Source organism: Parambassis ranga, chromosome 24, assembly GCF_900634625.1.
Source record: "Parambassis ranga chromosome 24, fParRan2.1, whole genome shotgun sequence".
Taxonomy (NCBI): domain Eukaryota; kingdom Metazoa; phylum Chordata; class Actinopteri; family Ambassidae; genus Parambassis; species Parambassis ranga.
Window position 1 is genome coordinate 3,162,135 of NC_041043.1, and position 27,824 is coordinate 3,189,958.

At 42.3% G+C, this 27,824-nt stretch overlaps 3 protein-coding genes across 3 annotated transcripts in view; 2 read left to right on the plus strand and 1 right to left on the minus strand.

Moving 5' to 3' along the window:
- extl3 (exostosin-like glycosyltransferase 3) overlaps positions 1-3,459 on the plus strand; it is a 26,840-nt gene extending 23,381 nt beyond the window's left edge. The window contains exon 6 of the mRNA XM_028397523.1: positions 578-3,459. Within this exon, the coding sequence (XP_028253324.1) occupies positions 578-787 (210 nt within the window). The 3' untranslated portion in view covers positions 788-3,459. The remainder of the gene's footprint in view (positions 1-577) is intronic.
- LOC114428815 (synaptotagmin-14-like) lies at positions 3,428-14,820 on the minus strand. Its single transcript, XM_028397535.1, has 9 exons — positions 14,782-14,820; positions 11,932-11,979; positions 9,614-9,687; positions 7,682-8,656; positions 7,375-7,506; positions 6,774-7,030; positions 6,061-6,498; positions 5,804-5,984; positions 3,428-5,364 (listed from the first exon to the last, which is right to left on the minus strand). The coding sequence occupies exons 4-9, from the start codon at positions 8,598-8,600 to the stop codon at positions 5,048-5,050; spliced, it is 2,244 nt and encodes a 747-aa protein (XP_028253336.1). The 5' UTR covers positions 8,601-8,656; positions 9,614-9,687; positions 11,932-11,979; positions 14,782-14,820; the 3' UTR covers positions 3,428-5,047.
- An 853-nt stretch (positions 14,821-15,673) lies between these two features.
- Positions 15,674-20,000, plus strand: LOC114428833 (cytosolic 5'-nucleotidase 1A-like). The gene is made up of 6 exons (XM_028397564.1): positions 15,674-15,864; positions 15,987-16,154; positions 17,534-17,663; positions 17,797-17,919; positions 18,334-18,518; positions 19,026-20,000. The coding sequence occupies exons 1-6, from the start codon at positions 15,751-15,753 to the stop codon at positions 19,398-19,400; spliced, it is 1,095 nt and encodes a 364-aa protein (XP_028253365.1). The 5' UTR covers positions 15,674-15,750; the 3' UTR covers positions 19,401-20,000.
- The last annotated feature ends 7,824 nt before the right edge of the window (positions 20,001-27,824 follow it).

A 27,824-nucleotide genomic window follows, 5' to 3' on the forward strand; every position in this document is an offset into this window, starting at 1 on the left:
AGGGGTGTTCCAGAGGGGAATTAAGGACGTCTTTGATGGAGTGTGGTGCCTGACAGCATTTCACTGCTAGGAATAAGCTTTGTGAATAATGGATTTGGAGCAAGTTTGAATGCTGAGTCCTAAATGGTGAGGGAATAATTTTTTGTCTTTGAGACCAAATAAGACAAATAAAGAAGAAAATGAGTTGGTTTTTATGCATCGCCGTTGAGGAATCGGCAAACATCCAAATTCAGATTAAGGCTTTCCTTCAGCTCTCTTTGTGTGGCACACATGCACATTGACAGGCTTCTTATTTCTGATCTGTCGCCTGTCTTTTTTCTGGTTAAGCTAACGCTAACTCCATGTTTGTCTCAGACTGACTTTGTAATGCTTCCAGCTGAGTTCTTCTAAAAGGAAATTCTTGTAAAAGTGGCTTAAAATATGCACATGATGGCTTCGTGCATAATGATGCACTAAAAGGCAAAAAGTCAACATTCTTAGCTTCACAAATAAAACGGTGAAATATGTGTGTTTATTCCCTCACTTACACAAATGACATCAAACTACTTTTCAAGGTACATTTTTCTGTCTTTCTTAGGTAACGTCTCGCTGGACTTTCCGCTGTCCCGGCTGCCCTCAGGCCCTTTCACACGACGACTCGCATTTCCACGAGCGCCACAAGTGCATCAACTTCTTCGTCAAGGTGTACGGTTACATGCCTCTGCTGTACACACAGTTCCGCGTGGACTCGGTACTGTTTAAGACTCGTTTACCCCACGATAAGACCAAATGCTTCAAGTTCATTTAGCAACGGGCGGAGCGATGCAGCAAAAAGAGGAGGAAGAGGAGAGGACTGAAGGAACAGCAGCTCCTGCTGGATTCAGTGAAGATTGATGTGTGGGCTGCAGCATAAAAAGCACAGAAGGAAAGTTTTGGCCCATTGGGGAGGTACACCTTTTTTTTTCTTTTTTTTTTTTTAAAGGCTCTTGGATGTCTAATCCACAAGTCTACTGAAAAATTGGAGCGGAAGCTGAGAGGGACCACTGCCAACTAAACAAGCCTTTTCAGTGAAAGTCACTCCTCTTTTTTTTCCCCCCATGATCATCAACCACTAGCTACAGATGTCATTTGCACCTCTGCCTGCTGAAGAAAGAGGGCGGTTATACTCAGTGTACAGAAACTCTACCTGACAATGGAGAATAACTGACATGAGTGATGCCGGCTGCGTTCCAACCAGCAGACTTATTTACAGAATTGGGACGTGGCAGCAGTTACAAACTACGTGAGAGAAGCACTGACGGTCAGAAGTTATTTTATCAAACTTTTTTTTTTTAATATTGTTGTTTAAATGTGTAAATCTCTATGTGGAGCAAACATTTTCCAGAACCTCTGCCCGTGAGGAGCGACAGGACCTCAACTGAAGAGTACAACACGTCAGCCCAATCATATTTAAGTGTAGTTTTAAGTGCTCAAGAAGGAATTCACAACAGCGGTCACCATAATGCCTCAAATTTGTCATGTCAACCAGCCACCAGCCATTTTGTTATGCTCATGTGATCTGTGCTCTCTGTGTATTTTTTTTATGCTATGGAGTGTTTACTAATGTTTGCAAAATGGGTCTGAGGTCATACAACAAAATATACATACAAACAGCTGCCAAATTCAACTAATAATAGGCTTTAATGTCTAATTAGGGTTGTAATTATGCAGAAAGTTTCCAGTACATATAGAACCACGGAATAGGAACATTTTAATACATAATCTTATTTGCCTTCTGGTGGACTTAAATCACTTTGACAAATGTGAAAGCTAGCTTAGCATAAAGACTAGAAACTCTTAACAAATACCATATAAGAGCACCTCCAAAGCTCACTAATTAGCACATTAAATCTGATTCTGTGGAGGTTATGTGTCACAATATTTCTTCCTCTAAGCAGTTGCCAGGCAACCAGAGGAGACTGCAGGATGGTCCAGACCACATAAAACTATAATGTTGTCTCAATCCAAAGGGGCTGCATCCTGTGAAGGTCATGATGCATGGAGGTGAGGCCTGGCCTAAGGAGGATTTCAAACCAGGTGTCGGGACACACCGTACCTGTTGCTTAGCAACAGTGATAGATGCAGTTGATGCTTAGCTGTACTTATGTCTACTCATGTCACTGAGTGCAGTAAGTCATGCATAGGTTTCGTTCTTCGCGATCAGGAACCAGAAGATTTTTATCACATCACAAGTCATGACCTCCAGTCTTTGTGCTAAGCTAACTGACTTTTGCCTTCATTATTTTTACATCTAAATAACAGATGTGAGATCCACCAGAAAGTAAACAAGGTTAATCCCAGAGTAAAGAACTGTTCCCTTTTATAGAGCCAGATCTGGCTGCCACAAGCATTAGATTTTTGCCCCACCCTGTTTCCCATTAGGCTTTCCCTCATCAGACAGATACGTATGTCACCTTAGGTGACGCCATATTGGTTTCACTTTGTCTTTTACCATTGCTTGATGAATGTTTTCTTTGCCAAATAGGTACGACGTCTGCTGCTTTACAGCATCATTTGCAGGGTTTGAATGCTGGTACACCCACATCCACTCTGCATGGTACTTTATCAGGAGTCAATACAGTGTATCCCAATCTGTCATGTATTATGAATCCAAAGTCCTTCATTTGACCTCGTCAGTCTTTAATTCCTGCAATCCAAACAAAAGATATTTAAATTACTGCCCCCCCCCCCCCCCCCCCCCACATTAGATTCCAGAGGATGCTTTTATAAAACAAAAACTCTCACAAGCCCATGATTCTTGTATATTTATTGAATATATTATTAAAAAAGATTTTTTTAAACTGATAATAAGACATCATGCAATAAAATTACAAGACATCGTAGTTCATTGTCCCACAAAGAGGTCAGTCAGATTATTTTCACTGCCAAGGAAAAGGAGCTGCTGCCACGGGGAAACCTCACTGACCAGGGAACAGAGGTTACCGATAATAAATTAAGCTTCAACAACAGTGGAGGCTAAATGAAGTGTCTTTAATAAAGCCAAATACCTGCTAAGAGGCTAAAATAAGTCGGCCAATTCTCTGTTTTGTGTTGCCACTCCAAACTTGAAAAACCAGCCTGAACTCTTTTTATTGGAGCTCAAGGGGCCTCATAATTACCTGGCTGACTGTAAACCAGTCCTCAGGGCACACTTTGGGGTCAGCTGGTGTTCCTTTCCATCCCTGTGGTTTCCTGACCCTTGGGGATCCGTGGCACAGCTGGTTTTCCATGGCTTGGAGCAGGATACATTAGCCTGGAGGGCTAGCAGTCAGTCTGCTAGGTGTACAGAGCTGTGAAACTATGTTCTCCTGGGTCTGATCCACAGCTGTGGGTGAGGCTCCAGCCACCTGCAACGCTGCTCACACTGACTGATGACAGCGTCAAACATACCATTGAAGGCCAGATGAATGGAAATAAAAACTCTCAACATTGTTAAGAAAACATCTGACTCATGTCCTCATTTGTATGTACAACACCCATAGAAAATACATTCCTGGATTTACAGATTGGTATTTTTTGAATGCTTAAATAACGGATAATGGAAAATAACAGTGTTTAAGTTGGGGATCGACAAGTCCAGCTTTTAGCTAGCTTAGCATAAAAGGGGGATATGGCTGGTTTGGCTTTGAGGGTTAAAAAAAAACGGCTACCAGTCACAAATTTGCTGGTACACTAGAGTTTACATTGAGGACCACACTGCATTGGTTGCCAGGCAACCAGGAAGATGTTAGCCTCAGTCAGGGAGACACGATCAGTGGCCACAATTAAAAGTGCTGTATTCCCCTTTTCTGCAGTGCTGCATATGGTTTTCATTAAACCCAGCGAAAACTCAAAGCCCAAATTCTGTCCCAGTGTGAGAGCTGAAGGGACGAGGTGTGGCTGCAGCACCTCTAACCCAGCTGAAGAGCTTGTGTCTGACATCAGTGGGACGAGGAGAAAGAAAAATGTATCCCACACCCCGTCAAATTCAGCCAGCAGCACAGAGACATGGGACGGGAGGGAGGGAGGGAGGAGGGGGCTTCCTTCACTGAAACATGGGCGTGTCTGTGCAGTCTTCAGTAGTTTTCTGGGGTATTTTTTGAGTTTAAATGTGGCTGCATTCCAGATGAAGACCTCACACCTTCACCTAGCTTTCTGTTAGTTATTTTATAATATTCAGTTAAAAATTTGATTCATGTCATGTCCTGTGGTTTCTTTCGCAGCCAAGTTTATAGGACTGCGCAGGCTTTTGCATATTCCTCCTCCTCCTCCTCAGCAGGAAGCACCGTGTTTCTACATGAATGAACATGGCTGAGGTGTCAGAAGGCTGAATGGTGAAAACAGGCTCAATTTGCGTTACACTGAAAAGGAAGCTGCTCTTTGAAACCAGTGGCATGCCGAGCTGTGTCCAATTCTGCAAGAAAGAATGGCATTCCTCTCGTTTAAAGTGGCATCAGATGCATAGTGTGTTGTATTACGCAAGACCGCATCATAAAAAAAAAAGGAAAACCGTCTTTGCTTTGTGTAACAGAAACCCTGCAGAGAAAAATGGGAAAGAAATGAATGAACCTTGCATAATGTCACATGCGTGTAAACAAACTGTACAAAGCATAGCTTGTAGGCATAGTTGCAGCATGTTGCAGGCCCTTTGTAACAGTCTTCTCAGTGGCAAAGACTTGATAGAGAAATGTCTGGTATGCTGGTGGCAGCTGAGGGAGTCTGATAGTCCTGGACCAAGCTCTTTGGTCCAAGATTCCGAGACAGGAAATGTTTAAGTGTAAACAGTTTGAGTGAACATGCAGATTTATCCTTAATTCTCTGCCAGTGAAAAAAAAGATCTGGCACCTCCACCTCCTCCAGTAGAAAAGTGGCAGATTTTAAAGGGTATTCATGAAGTCTGGCAGTGTGGACTGGGAGCAAACCCATCCTCACACCTGTATGCGACACACACACACACACACACACAAGCACACACACAAGGTGGCTGCTGCTCTCCGGGGAGCGCGTCCAGGGAATGCTGACAGTTGAGTCTTTCTCTGAACCGGTCCCCCTATGTGTCAGTGAGTGTGTGCCAGTGGCAGACCTGCTGTCCCTCAGCCTCTTTCATCTCTGTCCAGTGGGCCTGCTGCTCCTCGCTGGTGCTGTTGAGGCCCAGGGAGACCCAGCCCAGCCTCTCCCTGGGCCTCATGCTGCTCCGCCGACAGAACACCGACAGCACCAGGGACACCTCGGAAAGCTGGAAGAGCGCCACCTGGAACACGAACGTCTCCTTGTAGGTGGGGTTGGGATGGCCGCGGCACACGGCTGTCTTGCGCTTGGACATCTCCTTCCCCTTGGAGTCCAGCATGGACAGCTTCACGTAGGTGTCTGGAAGGAAGCGAGGAGAGCGGTGAGACAGTGCCATCAAGTGGTGGGATGTGAGCGCTGCAGGAAAAGCAGTTTTACTCTGGTTACATAAAGTAATCTTCTCACCTCGCATGATATAAAGTTGTCCCCCTACGAAGTGTTTTACACAACAAAAGAGACCATCTGTGGCAGACACACCACAATACACACACACACAACATGGAAAGAAGAAAGAGAGATTGTGATAGACACCAGAAGTTCAGAGCCTACAAGAGCAGCCGTTGTTTCAGCATCATGACTTCAGTAGATGTGATTGTTAAGAACTAGTTGCCAGGAAACATTTGAACATTATGTTTTTGTTGCTTTGCCAAAACAACTGCCGGATGTAAGCGGAGAACAGAAAATTTTACAGCTGCCACAAAGCTCGAGAATGAAAGGCTTCCACGTCTTTTGTACGTACTGACAGCTTTGTCGGATGCTGCGGTTTTGAAGTGGCTCCCCTGGATGACCTCAGCTGCTAGCTGTCCTGTGGCAGAGTTGTAGATGAGACCCAGGAGGATCTCTGGCACTGATGTGTCCTCGGTTGAGCGGTAGGAGAGGGCACCCGCGCTGCGAGACACACTCACCAGAGAGCCGCAACCCTGGCAGAACAAGAGCAGAGACAGGTGAACGAGCAGAAACAGGGGAAGTAGACTGTGTATGACAAAGTGTTCTCACTGTGAGCTCAGAGCCGGGCTCCAGGGTGACAGGGAGAGCAATCTTGCCCTGCAGGTTGAGCTTAGTCAGGTAGAACACCTTCTCTCCCAGGACCTTCTCTTTTTTCATCCTCCTGATGCTGTATAGGCGGAAGCGAACAGCATAGTCCCCAAGGGCGTCCTGTTCCACTTTGGAAAACTTGAACGTCTCGGTGAAGACGGGGCACGGCCCCTTCTGCACGCCTGTCTTGGCCCGTTGCTTCTTGGTCGGCAGCAGGACCAGGTGGACCTGCCATGAGATGTTGCCCGTCTGTTTGAGAGCGGGGATGTCGGTTGCTGCGGTTACCGTGACAGCCAACCACTGCTGGCCGGAGTCGTACTCGAAAGCGACATCCAATGTGCCGTATTGTGCGAGAGGCTCGGGTTCGTAGGCCGTGGGGAGCTGAGGACCAGAACTGTCCTGGATGCACAAAGAAGAAAGTTTGTGTCACAATCACAGACTAATTTTAAATAAAACTATTTTAGTATTTTGAAAAAATAAATTATTATGCTGCAATCTGAAGTGGGAAGAAACAAGCACCTTATCGCCCGCCTGTTACTGCTGACCTGTAACTGTAGCTGACACTGAAACTGTAGTAAGTGATCTAATTACAGCAGTGCTCTGATGTACATGTCCACTGAATTACAATTGGTTGGACACAGAAAAGGGGACCAAAGAGAAACTTTTCATCACACCTCAGGACCCACAACTGCAGTGCTGTCGCTGGGTATGTCCTCCTCGCAGCCTTTGTTGAGGTAGCTCTCAGTGTCCTGGTCCTCGCTGGCTTCGGTGGCCTCGCTGTCGCAATGCTGCGGGGACGACACCCTCCTGACGCCTCGCTCTGAGCGGGACCCGCGAGAGGACACGCGGGCCCTTGAGCCCTCATCCTGATACGGAGGGGGCTGGAGCTCAACGAGGGAGGAATCCTTCTGTATCCTCTGGATGCAGTTGGCTGCTCTCAGGACAAACGGGGATACAGAAGAAGTAACGTGATAAGGAAGGAGTGTCACTGGAGACATGCTGTGCTCTGCATTAGATATGCAACATATAGTCGAACACAGTGTCACGTTAAACCTTTTCGAGCACACGGCATCTCTATCAAAACATGTTTCAAATACATCCTGTTGTGTGTTTGGAATAAAAATACTAAAAATACATTAGGAAAACTTTTGAGGGGTTAAATTGCTAGTTGCCTGTAGAACAGCCTTTTAGCACTGTTAGCATAGTAGCTAGTTTCCTAAGCAGGTATAGCTAATATGCAGTAAATATGAAGTTGATTCATGTGGGATCCCTCACCCCGCTCACTGGAGGCCTCGCTGCTGGACCCTCCCTGCTCTGTGGGCTGTTTGCTGCTCCACGCAGACGCTGAGTTCTGCTGGGGCATGGCCTGGGGGCCTTTGTCCTCCTCACTGTCTGACAAAGCTCCCTCTGCTCGGGACACACGGACACTCTGTGGTAAACACTGCATTAATCTCATAAACTATGCGTAAATATGTGCAACATGAGAAGAAGCAAGCAGCTGCTATAAACAGGTGAATTTTAGGGTGAGAGCCTGAAGATCCACAGAGTGGCAGTGAAAGAGAAGCAGCACACACCCTCTAACCTTGGCTTCCTTTCTTTTTCTTCTTGCTTTTGTTGCCTTTCTCCTTCTTTTTCTCCACATCTGACGCTTTTTCTGGTTTCTTCGAGCCCTCTTTTGCACCTTCGCCTTTTTTCTTGTCTGACTTTTTCTTTTTTGTTTTGGAGGATGATCTGGAAAGCTCTGCCTCTTCCTCATTGTCGGCCTCTCTCTCTGGGTCGTCCTCCACCTCTTCTTCTTCCTCTCCATCATCCTTTTGCTCTTTCTGTTTCGATGACCTGCGCTCTGTTTCATGGCCAGGTGACAGAGGAGTTTCCTCGCTGCTTTGCTGCGGGGCTGATTGTTTTCTGCTGTCCCTTCTGTCTTGTCCACTATCTTCTGTTATCTCCTCTCCTTCCTCTTCTCCTTCCTCTGGGGATTCTTCCTGCTTTTTCTTGGATTCCTTCTCCAGCTGTTTCTCTCTTCTTTCTCTCCTCCTCTGTTCTCTCCTCTCTTGCTGCTCCTGCTCTTCTTTCTTCTTCTTCTCCTCCTCTGCTATCTGTGCTTCTGTCTTTTTAACCCGCCAGCATCCGTCCCTCCATTCCCATTCCAGCTGGCTTGAAGCGTGCTCTGCCTCTGTTGTATCGCTGGCTTGGTTGTTTTTGGTGCCAGTGTTACTCGTGTCTGTGTCCCTTGGCATCTGCCATATGCTTTTACTGCCGGCCTTGCCTTCTTGTTGGACGGAAGCCTGAGCAGACTCCTGCCCACCGCTGTTTTCGCCATCTTCGTCCTCTTGCACCTTGTTGATGATGGTAGTCACCTGTTCAGTCAGCTGGTCGCTGACTGCGTAGGTGACATCGCTGACAGCGTTGGCCAAGTCATCCACACGACTGGTGACTGAGTCCAAGATAGAGGAAATGTTGACAGATGGGAGGTTGGTCTGGAAGCTTTTGAAGAAGGCCATCTCTCAGCCAGGGATCCTGTCGCCACGCTGACCACCAGATTAGCTCATCAGAGGCACTGGCACAGACATGTGGTTGTTAGCAGGGTGTGGTGCCAGCATCACAGTGTGTGCCCAGACATACATACACACCAATATGGTGGTAGTAAAGATTATGCCTGTGTCATACAAAAACAACAACAACACAATGACCTAATCTCTTAGTGACCTAAGAGTCTTGATGCTGCTTTTAGTGAGTAAAGAGATCTTAATATCAGCCATTACTCTTCATACAGAAATATAGCTTGCTAGCTACCTTGCTAACATAGTAAACAGTTTTGCATCATCGTACACATATACATGGTCTGCTACATGTGCTGCAGACAGTACTTTGAGTAATATAAGCAAATCAATCACACTGCACCCTGTTGGTAAATCTATGTAATGATGCCACTTAAAATAACCTCAAGCATCTTTTTCCACACTGTGGCATGTTTTCTAATATTGGTATATACTGGACAACAATCCAGCTGACAGCTGCAGACTGATATACCAGATACCTGATCCTAGCACTCAAAGTAATACTATTTTCTGTCTCTACTACCCTGCTTTCTGTTTCCCTTCCTTCCCTTTCCATGACCAGATAATTGATCATTGTCTGCCATCATGGAGGATGTTCCAATTCCTTAAGCAGGAAAAGAGGGGAGAGACGTGGCTCCCATAGTAGATGAAGCATGGCATCAAAGGTGCATCCTGTGCAGAGGCTTTGATTACACCCCTTTGATCAGAATTTGAACTGATCAGATGATGCACTTGTAAAGGAAACAGACAGCCTGTTGTGAAAACACCTTCGAATAATGAGCATGACTTGATGTGCATGTTATCAGATATCACTCTGAAGCCATGTACAGAAAAGATGCTTGCTTCCTGGTGGGACTGGTGATGAGCTTTAAAGTTACAGCGAAGCCACATATAATGCTTAATATGTGCGTTAAAACACAGCCAGTGTGCTAAGAGAGTGTGTGTGTGTCATGTACCTGGGTGGTTGTTCTTATAGCCACTGAGCTGTGAAAGATCGTCAGGACTCGCCGCTGCCACTGACAGCTTGTTGCTGAGGTAAAGAAAAAACAGAGCCATCAACGCCATGAAGGCTGCAATGGAAGACAGGACACCCAGAAGCTCAGGAGAGACTGAGGAGGACAAGAAGGAGGACAGAAGAGTGGAGGAGAGGACAGACAGACAGACAGAGAAAGAGAAAACCACACATTAGACAAACGTGAGTACCATGGAGGAAAGAGTTAAACTTACAGAGAAAGATGTTCCCATAGATAAAAACACACAGATGCTCTTCTGAACTTCTGAACTGCACTTTGATACCAAAAATAATCCTGTTTGTTGACAGCAACTTTATGTTGAAATAAAACTCAGCCTTAGCTATTGTACGGTACTCTTAAACAGTCTGTGTTTCTTCCACTTCAAAGGGAGCAGCAGATATAATCTACAGCACTGTATGTAGGCCAACCATACTTCATACAACCATGCAGCCCTGTGCTATTTTTATGAGAGCCTCAAAGGGACTGTATCCTGCTGAAATGTAGACTCAGTAAAACCAGAAAAAAAACATGACAGGGTCTGCACCTAATGGGCTCACACACACACAGTGTAAGAAAAGAGGAAGTAGGTGGACAATGAAGCATGAATGGCATTTCTAAAGATCAAGCGCCTCAGTGGAAAGGGCAGTGGTAAAATAAAGGCGAGGCTCTGTGATATGAAGGGAGTGTATGAGGCACATATAGAGGCCTATTAGATAATACATTAAATGGGTAGTGCTCCTTTAAAATGTACCTTTTATGTCCTTTTATGTGTCCATTTATAAAAATAATAGCTGATTTGTTTATTTCTGTTTAAAAACCAATGACTAAACAATGAATCAACATTAATGTAAATGTTTTTTGTTGCTCTCTAAACCACAAAGAGATTCAATCCTGGTCTGAGCAGGTTGTGCTGGCCTGTAGCAGCAGGTGTGCACATGTGAAGCAGCTATCACCAGTCACTGGATAAATTGGTCAGCGGTGTGAGAACTGTCATCTTGTCGAGCGCACAAATGAGAAAAGGAAGAGAGAGCCCTACTTTCTCCAACATTACCACTACAGACTAAACTTATTATGGACAGACTTGTCTCACCATGGCAACAGGCGGAGACTGCTGCAGCCTGACAGCTAGTGTAGTCCGCTGCAGACTGCCAAAATGATGAATTGCCACCAGTGGCAGGAGAAGTGGATATGAGAGCATCGTGGCTTACCTTCTCTAAAAGAATATCCGCTTTAAAGCCAGCTGTCCCCAAAAGCCGCTATAGATAGTAAATGATCTGAGAGGAGGAAAAAACACAAAGTTGTCCTGCTCTGGGGTAATCCGACATGTAATAAATCCCTTACACTTAGTCCAGTCCAGCACTTGCCAAGCTTACGTATCAACTCTCACTGCTGACAGCAGAGCTGATTGAGCCAGAATGACCTATGCGGCCACAAACAGCAGCCGTCTGTTGAAAATGAACAGCTTATGGCCCTGATGGCCCGGCGCGTGATGACACTTCATACATGGCCCTGCTCTGTAAATGTCAACGATAGCTGAATAATTTAAGCACCCGAGGTAACCTGAACCCTCCATCAATGTACACTGGAAACCGGGCCTTTGAAGAACCTCACCCCCCCCTTTTTTATATAACACCCATCCTTCTCAAGAAAGTCTGATATTTCAGGGCAGAGCAGATTAAAGTGGATTTTTAAACTCCCCTCTTTCACCTTATTCCATCCTCCCTGAGTGTGTGTGTGTGTGTGAACTGAGGCTGAACTCAGGATTAACATAAAAATGCAGCCACTGAACTATTCAGCAAATGAGCAATAACCTCAGAGAAACGTGAGCTCGTTCAGATGGAATGATTGTAACAAATAAAAATAAAGGAAAAAATAATGATTCTCTTATGTTTGTACACAGATGGATAAAGATCTCACCTCACTGTAAGTCATGTATAATGACCTGTATAGGGCACACTTGTTTATAACATGTAGGCAACCTGAAAAAGTTGCTTACACTTGGACCTCTGATACGAAAACAAAACCTCTACACTGAATAAATCATGAACACACAGCTGCTGTCTTTTGCTGAAGTGAGCTAAAACTTGATATCCCATGCATAATTCACACACAAACAATATGTTTTCTGAGGTCTATAGAGAAAAACAAAACACATATACATGTGCATAAATTCACACAAAACAGGAAGTGCTTGGAATACATCTTCAAACATACCATTGATTACTGCTCTGTCGCACATATTCGCTGTAGCTTGGTCTTACCTCGTCTGGCACAGATGAGCTCATGAACACCACAGTTCCTCCCCCCTCCTGAGAGACAGAAAGAGAGAGAGAGAGAGAGTCAGAGGTTAAAATATGAATCCATGGACTCTAGAAACATATGCTCTGCCCTCAGGTCAGATGAGCTGGCAGATGTACAAGTCAGCAAACATAAATCTGATCAGCTGGAACACTGGGGGGGGCAATGAAATTCAGTGAGTTTATGCATTTCATACAAAGAGATGATTCTAACTTGAAGACAAAAACCAGTATTAGATTATAATCTGATCTAATCCACAGGTCCAGCACAATAATCTGTTATTTAGGCAGAGTAAATGTAATAGCTATGTTGGCCTCCGCCAGATAAAGAAGATAGGTCTGCATTACAACTTTAAAATACTACATTCTGCATTGTTGTGAAATGGTTAATAAACAATGACTTTTTCCATTTTAAATCTGACTCTAGCATCCTCCTGTTCCTAATAACCATCATTTTATTAAGCTTCTTATGCTAAGCTAAGCTGAGTACACATCTGCCTGCTCACCTGGGGTCATATATATATATATATATATATATATATATATATATATAAAACAATGTACATGAATGATTGGTGGTGGCGGCACACATCGCCATGGTAACACATTGTGTCATAAAAAGTGTTCATTGTTATGAATGTGCCTAACACACGATCTTTTAGGTGTTTGTGATATTCTTACTCCAGCTTCATTTATTGTAGGGATGTTAGCATCCTTGTTAACAAATAAATAAAAGTACGTCATTAAGCTCCTCTGTAGCAGCAATAACCTTTAGATTGAAAACACTTCTTTTAATTATTCTCTGACAAAACTGTGCTAAAGCCTAAAGCAGTAATTATTACGTCCATGCATCTTTCATAAGATGGTTAATAACCCAGTGCAGCCTGGAGGCTGAACATGAAACATTATGTGAAAAGTTTAGTGACTAAAAAACCAAAGGTCCAGGACCTTTGTGGACTTTGTGGAGCTAAACCCTGCAAGTTGTCTTAATAATGATGATACGGAAATAAGTTTAAGTTTTGATACTACTCCCACTTAAGTTAGGCTTAATAAAGGATACTGACATTCATATCTCTTCTTCACATCCACAGGCTTTTACATTTACATAGCCTACTCTCACATTTATCTCTCTTGGCTCTGCACCTCAGTATCAAATGATTCAGGTGTCTACAGCAGGAGTGCGCTTTGGCTCAGAATGTGGAAAGAGATTGCACCTCACTCAAACTAAAGGAGCATGATTTACTCCCTCGTAATTAAAATATAAAAAACACCTCACTGAATGTTTTATTGCTTTACTCACAACAAGGACTGGAAGCTGGAAGCGGTCTGAGGCAGACACACAGCAGACAGACCCTCACTGGACTAATTTACTTCAGCTCTGTGTGGGCTGTTCTTGCAGAAAGACTACCAAAGTGAAGTAATTACTGATGTACTATCAATGCTGGCCTCAAAGTCACACATAACAAAATAAAGAAGTAAATGCAGTTTCAAGATCCTTTTATAGAATTTTACAACTGGATGTGACAGTTCATTAGAATGCCAATCAAATATTTGAAGCCTTATGCATGCCTAACAATGACACTGAAACTCAATAATCGACAGATGAAAATTATATCGTCCCTATCCATATAAGCAAAAACTCAACAAAAAAATTAGTTAGAACTATGATTAAATAACAAAAAGAATAGAACTTATGATGAAAATAGATTTATATTTTACAGCATACTGCACAAAACATTTTATTATTAAAAGTTTATTATCAGTGACAATTAAACAGAACTATGATCCATAAAACTATTCTAAAAACTCCTGGTGTAGCCAACCACAGTGAAATCAAATAGTCCCACTACTCAGCTCCTTTTACATGATGATACGGATCCTTACGAGCAGTCAAAACATTCATTAAAAAATCTCAGATCACTCTGCAGCCAAAGAATGAGCCGTTACTCTGTGTGGATGATCTAATTACTGAGGGAGAAATGAAATTTCCATGGCCCTGCGCCTGTGCTGCCCTCACTGCTGACAGGTCTGTATTACACCGCACCACCTCCGTGTGTGTGTGTGTGTGTGTGTGTGTGTGTGTCAACAAACGCCGCTGCACGCATGGCTGCACGTGACATAATGAGAACTGTGTCCATTAACGGGACGCGCGCCTCCACTTTTGTCGCCTTCCGGTCACTTTCACTATAAAAAAGAAACCCTTCACAGAGCCGCTGCTCCGTCGTCATCTCATAAAAACGGACCAAACATGCAGATGAGGCAAAATAACAAACGCACGTGCTGCCCGGAAATAAGCATATGACAACAGCGGAGTGTTTTCAAACTCGAGTCCTTATTTTTGCTGGTTCGTAATTTTACACCTAATTCATCCGCCATGTGATGTAGTTCTGTGACCGTAGCAAAACAAACTACTTACCATGTGATGCTAAGTAGCAGCATGCTAAGACTTTCTGTTAAGATATTTAAATTAATAACAACGTAGTCACGGGTCAGGCTTTTTCAGTGATGTCAGCTACTGTTTCATAACGTGACCTCCTACAGTCAATTCACCGGGAACACACGCGCGCATCCCACGAAGGGATCAGAGCCGTCCTGCATCAGTGCGGGCGTCCGCGCTTCAGCATCAGCACCGCGCTGCATGTTAGCTGTCCCAGCTCCGGAGCACTGCGGTACTCGCGCAGTGAATTACAGTGAATGGAAAAAAAACATCACACACTCTGTGGATACAACCGACAGATTACAAACAGCGCTCTCATTCTGCCCCGAGTAAAGTTTCACACGAGTCCTGCAGGACTCCTGACACGGAGTACCTACCGTCAATCGCCATGATGCTCCGTCCCGGACTCTACCAACTGAGAGGGGGGTGTGATGGAGGAGGGAGGAGGGTCATTCATGCGCCAGCGGACGGTGTGTGTGTGTGTGTGTGTGTGTGTGTGTGTGTGTGTGTGTGTGTGTGTGTGTAAAAAAAGACATTGTGTAAGCATTTGATAGTACAACAACGGGACACCATATACGATATTAAACACCGGAATTTTACGATTGGAACATTATCAAAATAAAGTAGTTAGCTACGTAAATAAATGGAAAAATACATTTTATTTTATTATTCATTAGTTTTTCCTCACTTCTCTTAATTTGACTTTTTGCACAAAAAAAATTATATTATGTTTTTCCCCCTCATTTTCTACCAAAGTGGAGAACACCGTTGGGGTGCTGTTGGTTGAAACTGTTTTTTTTTTATTATTATTTTTTTCCGTATGTTTTTTTTTTATTTTTTAATGCTTTATTAATAGAACAGTAGAACATAACAATGACAAACTCAAATAAAACATACTTCTTTTACGTTTTGAAATAAAATCACACCTCCTATTTTTAGCCAAATAAACCATCAAATAATAAATCGTTACCATACAAAAACAATAGTAAAAGATAAGTAGAAATTAATATAAAAACGCATAAATTAAAATAACCTTAAAATAAATACAGTAAAAACATACAAGGATAACTATTAAATAAAAATTACAAGGGGTTAAAATAAATTAAGTTTTTTATATATCTGTGTATAATTAATTAATAATAATTTTACATTCACATCAATCATGCTCGTTCACCGCTTTCCTGCAGCCAATCAAAACACAAGTTATCATGACCAGGACTGGTTGCGTCACCCCCTGGAGGACACGCCCACCAGGCTTTACCACTCACAACATTTCCGTAAAGTTTTCTCGCTGCGGAGCAGACTCTCCTCCTCTCCGGCTTTGATAAAGTTGTAAGTTTTAAACAATGAGTGAAATTAAACCCAGCGAGTCAGCAGCGTCTGCTGAGAACGCAGAAGAAAAGGACTGGGCTGCGGCCAAAGCCTTTTTTGACAACCTCAAAACTAAAAAACCGAGACCTGTAAGTAATTAACTGACACTGACGTTTTTGCGTTGGGCTGTCCATACAGTTGTGCCTGTTGCTGGCTACCAAATGTACCTTTTTTATACTTTATATTGACGTTTTACTCTACATTGCTTCAGCCTAAACCCCAGAATGCTGTCACCATCGCCGTGTCCTCTCGCACCCTCTTCAACATGGTGGCAGAGAGGAAGATCTATGAGGAGCAGGGAGTGGAGAAGTACGTAGCTTTTCAACTGGAGCATGAAAACGAGCCTCTGAAGCCAGGACCTTCATTCCCTTTTGTCAAGGTACTGTAGAAATGCTGCAGGTCTGTGCAGGGTGATTGAAGGGTGTGGTACCAGAAATGCACTACATATACTACAAGCACTATGAGGACATATATAGTCTATCTAACATGGAAACATGCACAATTCTCAGGCCCACTGTCAGCTACACTTAAAGGCGTGGTGCACCTGAGGCCACACCCTGGTGTGCTGTTAAAGCAGGTTTTTGGCACTTAAATGAAAATGTTTCAAATGTCAGTAACTACTATGGTAACATAGTGTTAGGCCTCTCCACCAAAAAGCACACATTACAAAGCAGAAAGACAAAATAAGATATTTCTAATAATGTCGAGACCTCACTTTAGCTCTTTATTGCCTTGAAATCCAACAACTGCCTGTTGTAATGCTGTCACACAGGCTCTGAAATAACATCAACTGGCATCACTTTGACAGAAGCCAAAGATGTGTTCTTCAAACCACTCCCATATGTATTTAGCACTGCTAGTGTTACTGTAAAGCATTAATAGGCTATTATACAGCTATTTACACATTTATAATGAGTGTTGTAGACCTGCAGCTGGTAACTGACACTATTGGCAACCTTTCAAAATAAAACAGTTCTGAACAGTTCAGAACAATAACATCATGTGTTGTGTTGGTTTGTGGAAGTATTTCAGGTTCACCAAAACTGGTCAGTTATTTATTTGTGTCCAACAACTTCCCATACAATGGATTCGTTGAGTGCGATATGTTCCCAAATATTTACATGTTTTCAGGTCAGCTTTAATGAGCTGTGTAGAGGAAGGGGAAAAATAATAATAATCCCACCTATAGGCTAATTGAATGCAAATTGAATATATGGACACAGCATTTGTCTACTTTTGTTGTATATTTTTCCTTATCATGTTGGCAGCCAATTTCTATGTGTTCAACACATCAGAATGTTTTTTTTGTTCCTAAATAAACATTTTAGCACCATCAGAAGAAGCAGAGTCAGAGTCAGTCAGTGCAGTACTCACCAGTCATATTTAGTATTGCCGGTCTGATTTCCTTAAACATAAATTTTTGTATATCAAAAACAACAGGGAGGTGCATCGGTTTCTGTAACTGAGCTGCAGACTTATGTGTCTTTAAGCTCTGTATATTTTACTAGTGACTCATATTTTTTTTTTACTGACAATTAATCTGCTAATCATCAGCACAATGAATATCTATACAAATAACCCTACTACATTGCTCTGTATCTGTTTAATGCCTTGCTATGCTTGTTTACAGTAAATGTTTAAACTGAAAGAAGAGTGTGCAAACAGTGTTGTAATACATCTGTCTTAACCTCACATGGAACACTCTGACTCAATATCCTGGCTTTAAAGCATTGTGTTCTCTCTCTCTTTATTTCTCAGGCACTGATGAATGTTAACTCCCGACTGAGGAAGCTTTACCCAGACAGCGAAGAGCTGTTTGACATCGTCTTAATGACAAACAACCATGCCCAAGTTGGAGTGCGTCTCATAAACAGCATTAATCACTATGGTATACTCCGTCCTAAACCAAACATTAGTTTAGCGTTAGGCTCACCCAGTACTCAGTCTCATAATTACACACTAGAACAAAAAAGACAAGTTAAATTTAAATTGAGATTTCCACTGTGCTTATATTCTTTCAGATCTGACCATTGAGAGGTTCTGTATGACAGGAGGGAAAAGTCCCACAGGTTACCTGAAGGCCTACATGACAAACCTTTACCTCTCTAAGGATCCAGAGAAAGTCACCGAGGCCATAGAGGAGGGTAAGTCATGCTGCTGTGGCATGATGGGCAACATTTTCCATTTTCCGTTTTGTTATATAATCTACAGCATATTACAGAACAATATTGGCTTCTTTAGCTGCCTGGAGATGTTTTTGTGTATACTTACATGCTGTGTGTGACTCATTCATGCTTTCTCAACCGCACACTGAGCTGCAAGAAGACAGCATGTGATTTATGGCTCCCTGTCATCCAATAAAATTAGCATAAATACCCAGATATTTAGACAAATCCATTGATAAGCCAGGCTTTTTACTGTGACCATATTGCTCCTGTATAAAAAAGAACTGTGAAATCTTTAAACCACTCAAGTATTCATAGAGCAACTTTGAGCTTTCCTGCAGCCCCACCCATAAGTGGTGGAAAAACTGAAAAATCTTTTTTCTGTTCTACCAGGAATTGCTGCAGCCACTATGTTTATGCCAGAAACTGAGAGTGAGCTGAGTGACACTCAGCTGAGGGTGGCTTTTGATGGTGACGCCGTCCTCTTCTCAGATGAATCGGAGATCATTGTGAAGCAGCACGGCCTGGACACCTTCTTTGAGCACGAGAAGCAGTTTGAGAACAAACCTCTTGCTCAGGTAAACAGATGCTTCTATTTGCATCATCACTTTTTAATATATATGTTACTCTAATTCAGCTGTATTGTGTCTTACACTGATCTCTGAGCTCCTCCCACAGATTATTAGCATATATTTTTATTGTGTTATGGTGGCCGAATTGCTGTTTCACAAACAAACTGACTGAATATTTTGTAGGGAATGCTTTATATAAGTTCACTCAACCCTTTTCATGTGTTATCAGGGGTTTGTCAGGCTGTAGGAAGTGTCTGCAGGTTTTAGGAACCTGCCTGGCTAGCTGTAATATGATATAAGCCAAGCGAGATGTCATTTTTCTCCCTGTGTGTGTTTAACTTATTCTCCATATATAGTCAATGGAAAATCAATGGCATTATTAGACAATGGCTTCTTTTACAGTTGAGAGACACATTAAATAAACAGTGGACACATGTACCATCAAGCCCACTATTGAATCCTCAGATTGAGACCTAATTCAAATTGTAAGTATGATTCTGTGACTTTTTTCAGGGCCCCTTGAAGTGTTTCCTGGAGGCTCTGGGAAAGCTCCAGCGAAAATTCTATGCCAAGAATGAGCGCATGAACTGTCCCATCCGAACCTTCCTGGTCACAGCCCGCAGCGCCGCCAGCTCTGGGGCTCGCGTCCTCAAGACCCTCCGCAGCTGGGGGCTAGAGATTGACGAGGCTCTCTTCTTGGCAGGGGCTCCTAAAGGGCCACTGCTGCAGAAGATCAAGCCGCACATCTTCTTTGATGACCAGATGTTCCACATCGAGGGCGCCAAGGAGCTGGGGACCATATCCGCACATGTGCCCTATGGAATCGGACAAAAGTACCACAAAGGAAAACTCATTGAGCAGCCAGCAAAACAGGATGATCAGGAGTGAAGTAAAAAAAATACACACTACATCATAGGAGATGTGCTTCAGATTAAATTATTTTTTTAAGAAAATGTGCTATTAAACATAATCTTAAGAATGTATGTAATCAATAGGTAATACATGGGCGGTTCACAATCGGTGCCTTACACTGTTACACTTCATAGACCCTGTCGATGCTTTGTATCATTACCAGTTAAACGTTTGGAAGGTTTCCTGTATGAGGAATAACACAGTTTTACACTTTTATACTATAAGAACATTTCTTAACTTATTTATCTGGCGTTTTTGGCTGTTGATTGTGTATGTACACGGTGAGAATGTGTCTTGTAGTAGTTAGGCTTGGTAAAAGTCCATGTGTATGTCTCATGCATTTTAAAAGGGATATTTATCAGGGTTTATCAGGGTAGTTGCTTACAAGGAGCACTGATGCTGTTTTTGCTGTTGAGACACAACATTTTCTATTTTTCTTATTTTTTATACTTATATTCTGCTGGTTGTTTACACTTTGTGCTACAAACTGTAACTACACTCTTTATATAGGACTTACATGATTGTAGATATTATTTTTTACGCAGCTCCACGCACTTATAAAATGCTGCTAATGTTTCTCTGTGTTTTAATTGAGCTCATATTGTGGCATTTTTACCATCAATGCAGGTAGTTTCATAAATAGAGCAATGTAGGTGCAGGCTGTGTAATGTAACTAAATGCATCTACCCAACATATACATGCTACTTTCGTTTCATCTAACAGCAGTGTTTAATTTTATTTGTTTACAGTTCTACTTGTCTCCTCTTTCTGAATGTGTCTGTCTCACCAGTAGGTGATGTTTTAGCTTTTTTTTTTGCTTCGCTCTGTGCTCCTACTGTTACTTGTTTTTCCTGTGGCCTCATGTTTAGCAAGGACTCACTTCCTCCTGAAAGTAAAATCGTCGAGGTCAGGTCTGCAGCTTATCTCTGGGCAGATCTGCTCTGTCATTAAAACTCCATGTTCCTCAGAGTCTGTGCATCCTCTGCTGAGGGGACACTCTCATCTTACATGTACAACATAAAAGAAGCCACAAGGGGGCACTCCTGGTTAACTATAATAGGATTTACCAGAAAGGAAGAAAAGTCATAGATTGCACACAAAACTTTATTTGAAATATTTTAGATGCTTTACCAAAGTAAATGTGTTAAAAAATAGAATTCCTGCATAAATATCATATTGAACAAGTTGCTGAGAGTATGAGCCGCGTGTTACTGCTTCAGGTGAACTATTTTAAACTACTTTTTATACAGGGGCAGCTATGTTTTGTGAGATTCCTCCTTTTGTTACCACTGAACTCCCACTCGTCCCATAAATATCCCTGCCAAGTGCAAAGAAACAATAAGATGCAAATCACTCTGGTCTCACAGAAACATTAGGTCTAATTGAAAGTTAATGAACCAATCAACAGTTCAAGATATATTAGAATATCAGAAGTTTATCCCTCTTCATTTAAATCACAGTATGAAGTATATTGTGCAGACATATTTTGTACACTTACTGGTCAGTTTCAAGTGTTTCTGTGTTCTTTTCCATTACCCACAATGCAGCGCGACTAACAGGTAGCCTAGTACAATGTAGTTCAAAGACAGCACGCTAAAGCTGCAGTGTGTCATATAAATGTCTTGTGGATAACTGCGTCGTTTAATAATACTGAGTTTTTGAGGTGAAGTCTGGATTTAAATTGTATCTGTCACATTCGAGTCTTTAATAGTTTTTTGCTATCATGAGCTATATAAACAGCTATTAGCCTGATTTAGCCTTACGAAGATTAGCTAGCTAAAAACTTTATTGGCAGATCTTGCGACAAAACTTTTTCTTTTGGCTTGTCTGTCTGTTTTATCGTAAGAATGTTTGAACAAGGTGTCAGTGTTGAACATATATCTCAAAACCTGTATCTCAGCAGTAGGTGTTCAGTCCAGCAAAGGTCAGTGATCGTGCTACAGACACTCTGGCTAAAGCAGAAAGAAAGTTACATGTTTTTGTGCTAAAACTACTCAACACAGGCCATAGTAATGTTATATTTCTGTAATTAAATTATTTAATAGTATTCTAATTGGTGATATTTCATAATTCCTTATGAAATATTGTCTGCTGCACCGTGCATCCATCAACAAGCATACGCAGGAGTATGCTTGTTGATGGATGCACGGTGCAGCAGACGACTTAAGACACAGAAGTGGAGGACCACAGCATCTTTGACAGGCAAGAACACACATTTTCCATCATATGATAAGCAACAAGATCTCATCTTTATCTATTTAAGAATGGAGCCCATCGAGATGTTTTTTCAAACTGTTATAAGGAAGTGCTGGTATTTGGTTTGCCGACTCTTTGGTGAAAGAGTCGGGCAGAATTAATTGTTTATGCTGGTTTAACCATCTTCATCTTTACCATCTAAAGAACAGGGCAGTGGAAGAATCTCAGACTGAGGTGACAGCAAATTATTAGACCTAAATCAGCTCAAAATGATCTTCTATAATAAAAGAAAAACATTTCCAGTAAATGTTTTTAGCAAAATATAGACATGGCATGAAATACAGAAAACTATTCATGTATTATATTGACCAGTTTGTAAGTAACATTAATGCTTAGTGTACTCAGCAACAATGTAATGTTGACTAATTTATTCAATAAGTATGAATAAGAATGAATCATCATCAGCATATTTTTCAAAGTAAATCAAGTGTACAGTACTGTAACTAGCTAAATGTATGATCCTTTGAAATGGCATAATCCAGAAATACTTTAGCAAATGTACAATTGATTGATAGTTCAACCACTCCAATGGTGCTGATTATTGCGACTCTTTTAGTTGTTGGAAGGCTTTCTATCAGTGTGGTCACTACAATCCTGTGGAGTAGTGACAAGATTCGTTTAAATTATTATATTTTTCTACAGTTGAGTTCTTCGTCTTGTCAGAGGAGCATCTTTGCAGTGAGGCACGGTTTTTCTCAGGCAGCAGAGCGTGTGTGCATCCCTGAGAGCTGGGACCAACTGGCTGTTGCCATGGATACACAGTGCTGACACTACAAGAACTGTGTAGGCTTGTTGAAGATATAATTAATAACAAAGGATTAGAGGCAAAGGTAGCATGGGGCTCAGTATGAGAAACCTCATCACACAGTTACTATAATTGGCACCCTTTACTGTGTGTGTGTGCGTGCGTGTGAGCATGCATGCTATGTTTGTGAATGCCACAAGAAAAGTTACCGAAAAAAAAATAACCGTGGAAACAGCACTCTCATTCTCTGCTGCTGCATTTATCTTCTTGACAAGCAATTTGCTCTAAATATGTTTTCTTGGTTGGTGTTTCAGAATGTTTTCTGAAAGTAATTTATTTGGACCAGGATCACTCTGTTGAGTGTTTGATGCTGTTACCGGATATCCTGGAAACATTTATGAAACATCATTAGAAAATTAATATTTATGTAATAAGGTGCAGCTTTGACATGGTTCTACAGAGGCTTTATCAATTGCTAAAGTTGTTTTTAGCTGCAGTGATGTCTGGCTTGATGGCAGTGTCAGCTGGAAACAGCTAAACTAAACAAACTCAATTCAAATGCCCTAATTTGACAAACATTGTTCATGGTTTTGTCTTGCATTTTCCAGAAACCACAGAATGTTTTAAAACTTTTTATTAGTGTTACTGGACAGACTGGAAACATGTGCAGTGAAGAACCCAGGGAAGACGGAATGAAACAATTAAATGTGTGATAGCGAGAGTGTGAGGAGGCTTCAAGTTATACCTGTGAACAAGATCCTTTTCCAATGTCCTCTGTGTGCTGGCCATGCTTTTACAGATAAGACTTATACTATAATATTTGAGCTGCTCCAAATATGACAAAGACAAGTAATCCTGCATTATGTGGCTTACATTGCTAATAAGAAGGAAATTCTATGTGTTGGGTCTCTAAGTAGTAGATGTATTGTTTTAATTACTAGGAAATGGCCTAGTGCAGTTTGTCTGCATATTTGTTTTGTCTTTTCTAGAAAAATTAAAAACAAAGATTCATAGGAAACTATGCCCTCCTCATCATCAGTAAAATACCAGTATTGGCCAGATACAGACATACAAACATGCATTTAAAACAAAGAATTTGATTAAACATTAATGTAATCTCTCACAATTTTTTAAATAATAGAACCTAATCTAGGTTCTGTAATGCCACAACTTTCTGAAATACTCACATAAAGCACTTGATGGTCGTACTTGTAAAGTACTAGTAACAAAATAGCTTGATGATTTCTGTTGTGAATTCCTGTTGATGAAGTTTGGGTTCTTCTGCAGGTGGCGCCTGTTTCTTCGTCTGTTCAATCGTGAAGACTTTCAGCACTTGTGATCACATCTCAGTGAATCTGCTGCACGAAGCTACAGTCACCATTTGCTGTGTGACTGAGCGGGTGAAACACACACACACACATACACACACACACACACACACACATACACACACAGTGATATGACAGGCTCTGTTGACAGAGGACTGGTATGGTATCATAATGACATGTATTGAGGTCAGCTGGTCCCTTTCCTCAGTAGCACATCCTTATAGAAACATCATCCATAGAACATACACATCAAACACACATGAATTAAAGCAGCAGATAGAGATACTGTAAATCTACAGTATTCACATATGGAGAGTCTATTTGCACTTCTGAAGTCTTTGATCAGGCACAGAGCTGTAGGATGTAGGACAACTATAGGATGTGTTCGTCTGTGACAGACTGGCTGTTAGGTGCTCATTGCCCTCATGGTATGCATTATGCACATGCGTAATTGTAGTCTGCTTCATGTTATTGCAGACAATTCTGTGTGTTCTGCAGGGACACAACTCTACACCTCCAGAATAAGCTGGTCCTTATTCAGTTTAGCCCATTCTCATTTTATTGCACAGTGGTAGTTCTCTGAAAACGACCCCACAAGTCTGGAGGCATTGATGAGGATCTCTGCATGAGACGGATGCTACATCAACACGCTGTTTCCTTGTTGTGGCCTTTCACGATTGCACCTCTTAGTATTGACTGGCTTGGCTAAAGTACAAGGCACTCTTCTTAGTCAGAATATCCAATATGCAGATGTTAAAATGGAAACAGGTTAAGTGATTCTCTGAAAATTCTGAAATCAATCGCTGCTGTTGTTGTGAAAAGCCAGGGCAGGTGGTGATCTTTCCTGATAGCATGTAGCTTTACCTTTTAGGTTCCCTGTGCTCCCACACAAGCTGTGGAAAAACTTTTTTTTTTACTTTTCTTTGTTCCTGCATAAATGGCCTTGTATTTGCCATCTTTAATACGTTTTTTTTGTTGACACATGTTGAGTAGCGGCACACTGGCTTCCTGTCCAGCCAGTGTTTAGCATGAGGCTGTGTGGACAGATGGGTGAACAGTCTGATTTGATGGGAAGACAGGCTGAGCAGAGGCAAGACACACTGCCATAGTAACAGCTGAGCGGCACACAGCCATACTACTTCATGGCCAGAGCTGATCAGCTGTGGCATTTAGTCTGCTCTGCAGGATTACAGAGGGATGCAGAATGTGTCCCCTGCAGAGGCTCAGCCCCAGCCAGCCAAGCAGGGACACAACTAGCCAGTGAGGGAAAGCAGAGTGCAACCACTGAGCAAGCAAGCATCACCAATTATCTCCACCTATGTGCTTGTAGCAGGAATCCATTTCAGCACCATTACCTCTGGGCAGCCATGGGCTGACAGTCTCTCCCATCAGGGCGATAGTTCTAAATTGGCTCCCACCCCTCTCCTCCTCCTGAGATTGAAAAGAGATTATTAAAGACATTCATCATAGAGGAGACCTGAGCCTGTCTGGAAAGTCTGGAAATGGTGAGAAATGGCAGCACAATTGAGAGAGCCTGAAGAAAGAGGGATAGAGCAGAAAGAAAATGATATAGAGATATATGTCAGTGCTGAATGCTTGGTATTCCTCCATGGGCCCAGACAGGGTGGTCCCCTGGGTGAGTTAGATGGGCTGTAGTGGCAGGCAGGGTGTGGGGCCCATGTCTGAGGCAACGTATGGACACAGCAGGCCACCACAGTCCTGGCTTTAACTGCACGTCAGATGCTTCGCTAATGATACCCCTGGAGACAAAAACAGTCTGGCTGCTACATGACAAGATAGTACAGTACAGTCCAAGGTGATTTATTAGGGAAAGTGGGTAGGACTAGTTGGAAGTCTGCTTAGACATCAAATGACATCACAATGAGACGAAGATCGGAGGAGCAAATTCTGAAAACTGCACTTGGTGGTATTTCCCATGTCCTTTGTACACTGCCCAGTTTTACACAAAATAACATTGTATTAGTTTGTCATGCAGCCCCTGTCTGTGTGTATGTGATATTATATTTCCTGTCAAACTGTTGCCACTCACTCTCAATCTCTTTACTCTCCTCCCATGCACAAACAGAGGTGTTATTGATGTGGTTATGTAACCCCCTGAATATTGATGAACATTACAGCTACAGTATGCCCATATGAATACACGCTTCAGTATGGGAAAGCTGTCCTCACCATACAGATTGCATTCGTATCAGGAAATGATTACATTTAGAATATGAAAGAAGATGCAGGAACTGCACAGAATGTGAGACATGAAAATGAAATCCAGTCATGGACAACACGTTCATGACCGTATGCTTTGCTGTATGTGTATGAACTTGATGTCTTTGTATTCAGTATTTAATTTGAAGTAATAATTAGATTTTTGTGGGAAACACTTCACTTTCTTCATAGGAGTTAGACTGAAATGATCAATACCAAGCTTGGAGCTTAGGCGTCTTGCTGAGTAATGGATTAATGATCCACTTTGTAAAAAAAAAAGGTGCAGAATCTTTCGCTATACAGAGTCGTTGTTGCTTCTTTTCGAAATCTGTATTTTATGGTTTGCCCAGCAGCCCCCATTTATTTCTATGGCACTTGGACATTGAAGCATTTACGTTGGCCTGACAATGCTATAGCATAAATATCATCTGTTGCATGATTTCTGCTTGATGATTATTTGCATGATAATCTTTTGGATCAGATATGCAGTGTTGACTTTTTGTGTGCCTGGTTGTCAGAGGACAAATGTCATAAACAGTGTGTGAGGATAGAGGGCAAATTTTGCCAGGGTGATGCTGATGATCAGGGGCTCAGGTCAATGGCCAGATTGTTGTGTTCTGTCCTGCTCATGACATGGCAGCTTTGTTCTACAAACGTTGATTAAAAACCAGATTTAGCTGACTTCTTTTGCTGATGTCATGTGATCACCGTTGACCTAAACAGCATTCACAGCAACAGTCAGTTCTGCATAGCAGTGAAGTGCTCTACAGGAAAAAACACTTTGCAGACTGCAATGACTGACCAATCAAAGTTTAGTATTCATTTACCACTGCAGTGTAATAGGAACTCATTAAGACAGTGTCATTATTGCTATGCGTTTTTTTTTTACAAGCACCATTTTTTTTAATGAGAGATACTGATAATGAGATTAATGTAATCCAATGCTCAACATGCCCGTCCATTAGGCTGTGTATGTGTCAGTTGCCATGTGCTCTGTTGAATCAATGCTCTTCTATGACCACTGACCTGGAAAAAGCTGAAAAAGCTTTGCCTGCTCTGCTATCAATAGACAGTCTAATTAAGAACAGCACCCTCGGAGTAAGCACTGCTCAACTAGCAAAGACACTTGCTGATTGTATGAAAATTCCCTCATTAAACCCAAACCCGAAGCTTCTGCAGATTAACAGCAAAGGAGCTGTAATTCTCACCGTCTTTGACTTTGGCCTCAGAATGTGGATGTCCTTTCCTGACATAGCAGGGGGTTATCCTGGCACTGAAGGAGGCCATCTGTTCAGCCTAGAGTGAAATGTATTGGACCACTTTTAGGTCAGGCTTGCATAATAATGACACAGGATTGGGGTAGAACTCTTTAAAATTAGAGCTATCCATTGGACCATGTGTTATCTGCCATTTGTAACAATTAGAGAGAGGAGACATCCAGACAGACCAGAGTCAAGCTATGGATGGGACAAGCAGCACGACCTGTGTCATCTCCCAAAGAGACACAGTAAATCATGATCAACCATTCTCCAGGTCTTGGGACAACAGTGATCAGATATGGCTGGAGGAGCTGATTGGCCCATTATCTAACCAGTCCTCCCCTAGCCAGCAATCCAGCCCCAGTGCGGCCAGCAGCCTGGGAGGCAGCCAGAGCAGCAGTGTGGGCACTGGTAGCGTGTGCAGCTGGAGCTCTGGAGTGACTTGTGTCCTGCACAGCTCCATCAAGAAGCAGAGTCGGGAAGCTTTTCAAGCCCGATGTAGAGATGAGAGAAGGTGGAAGAAGCTTGCAGTGTGCGCTCCCAGCAGGCCTCATGGAAGAGCTCATCCGCAGGCGGAGCAGGGAGGAGGCAA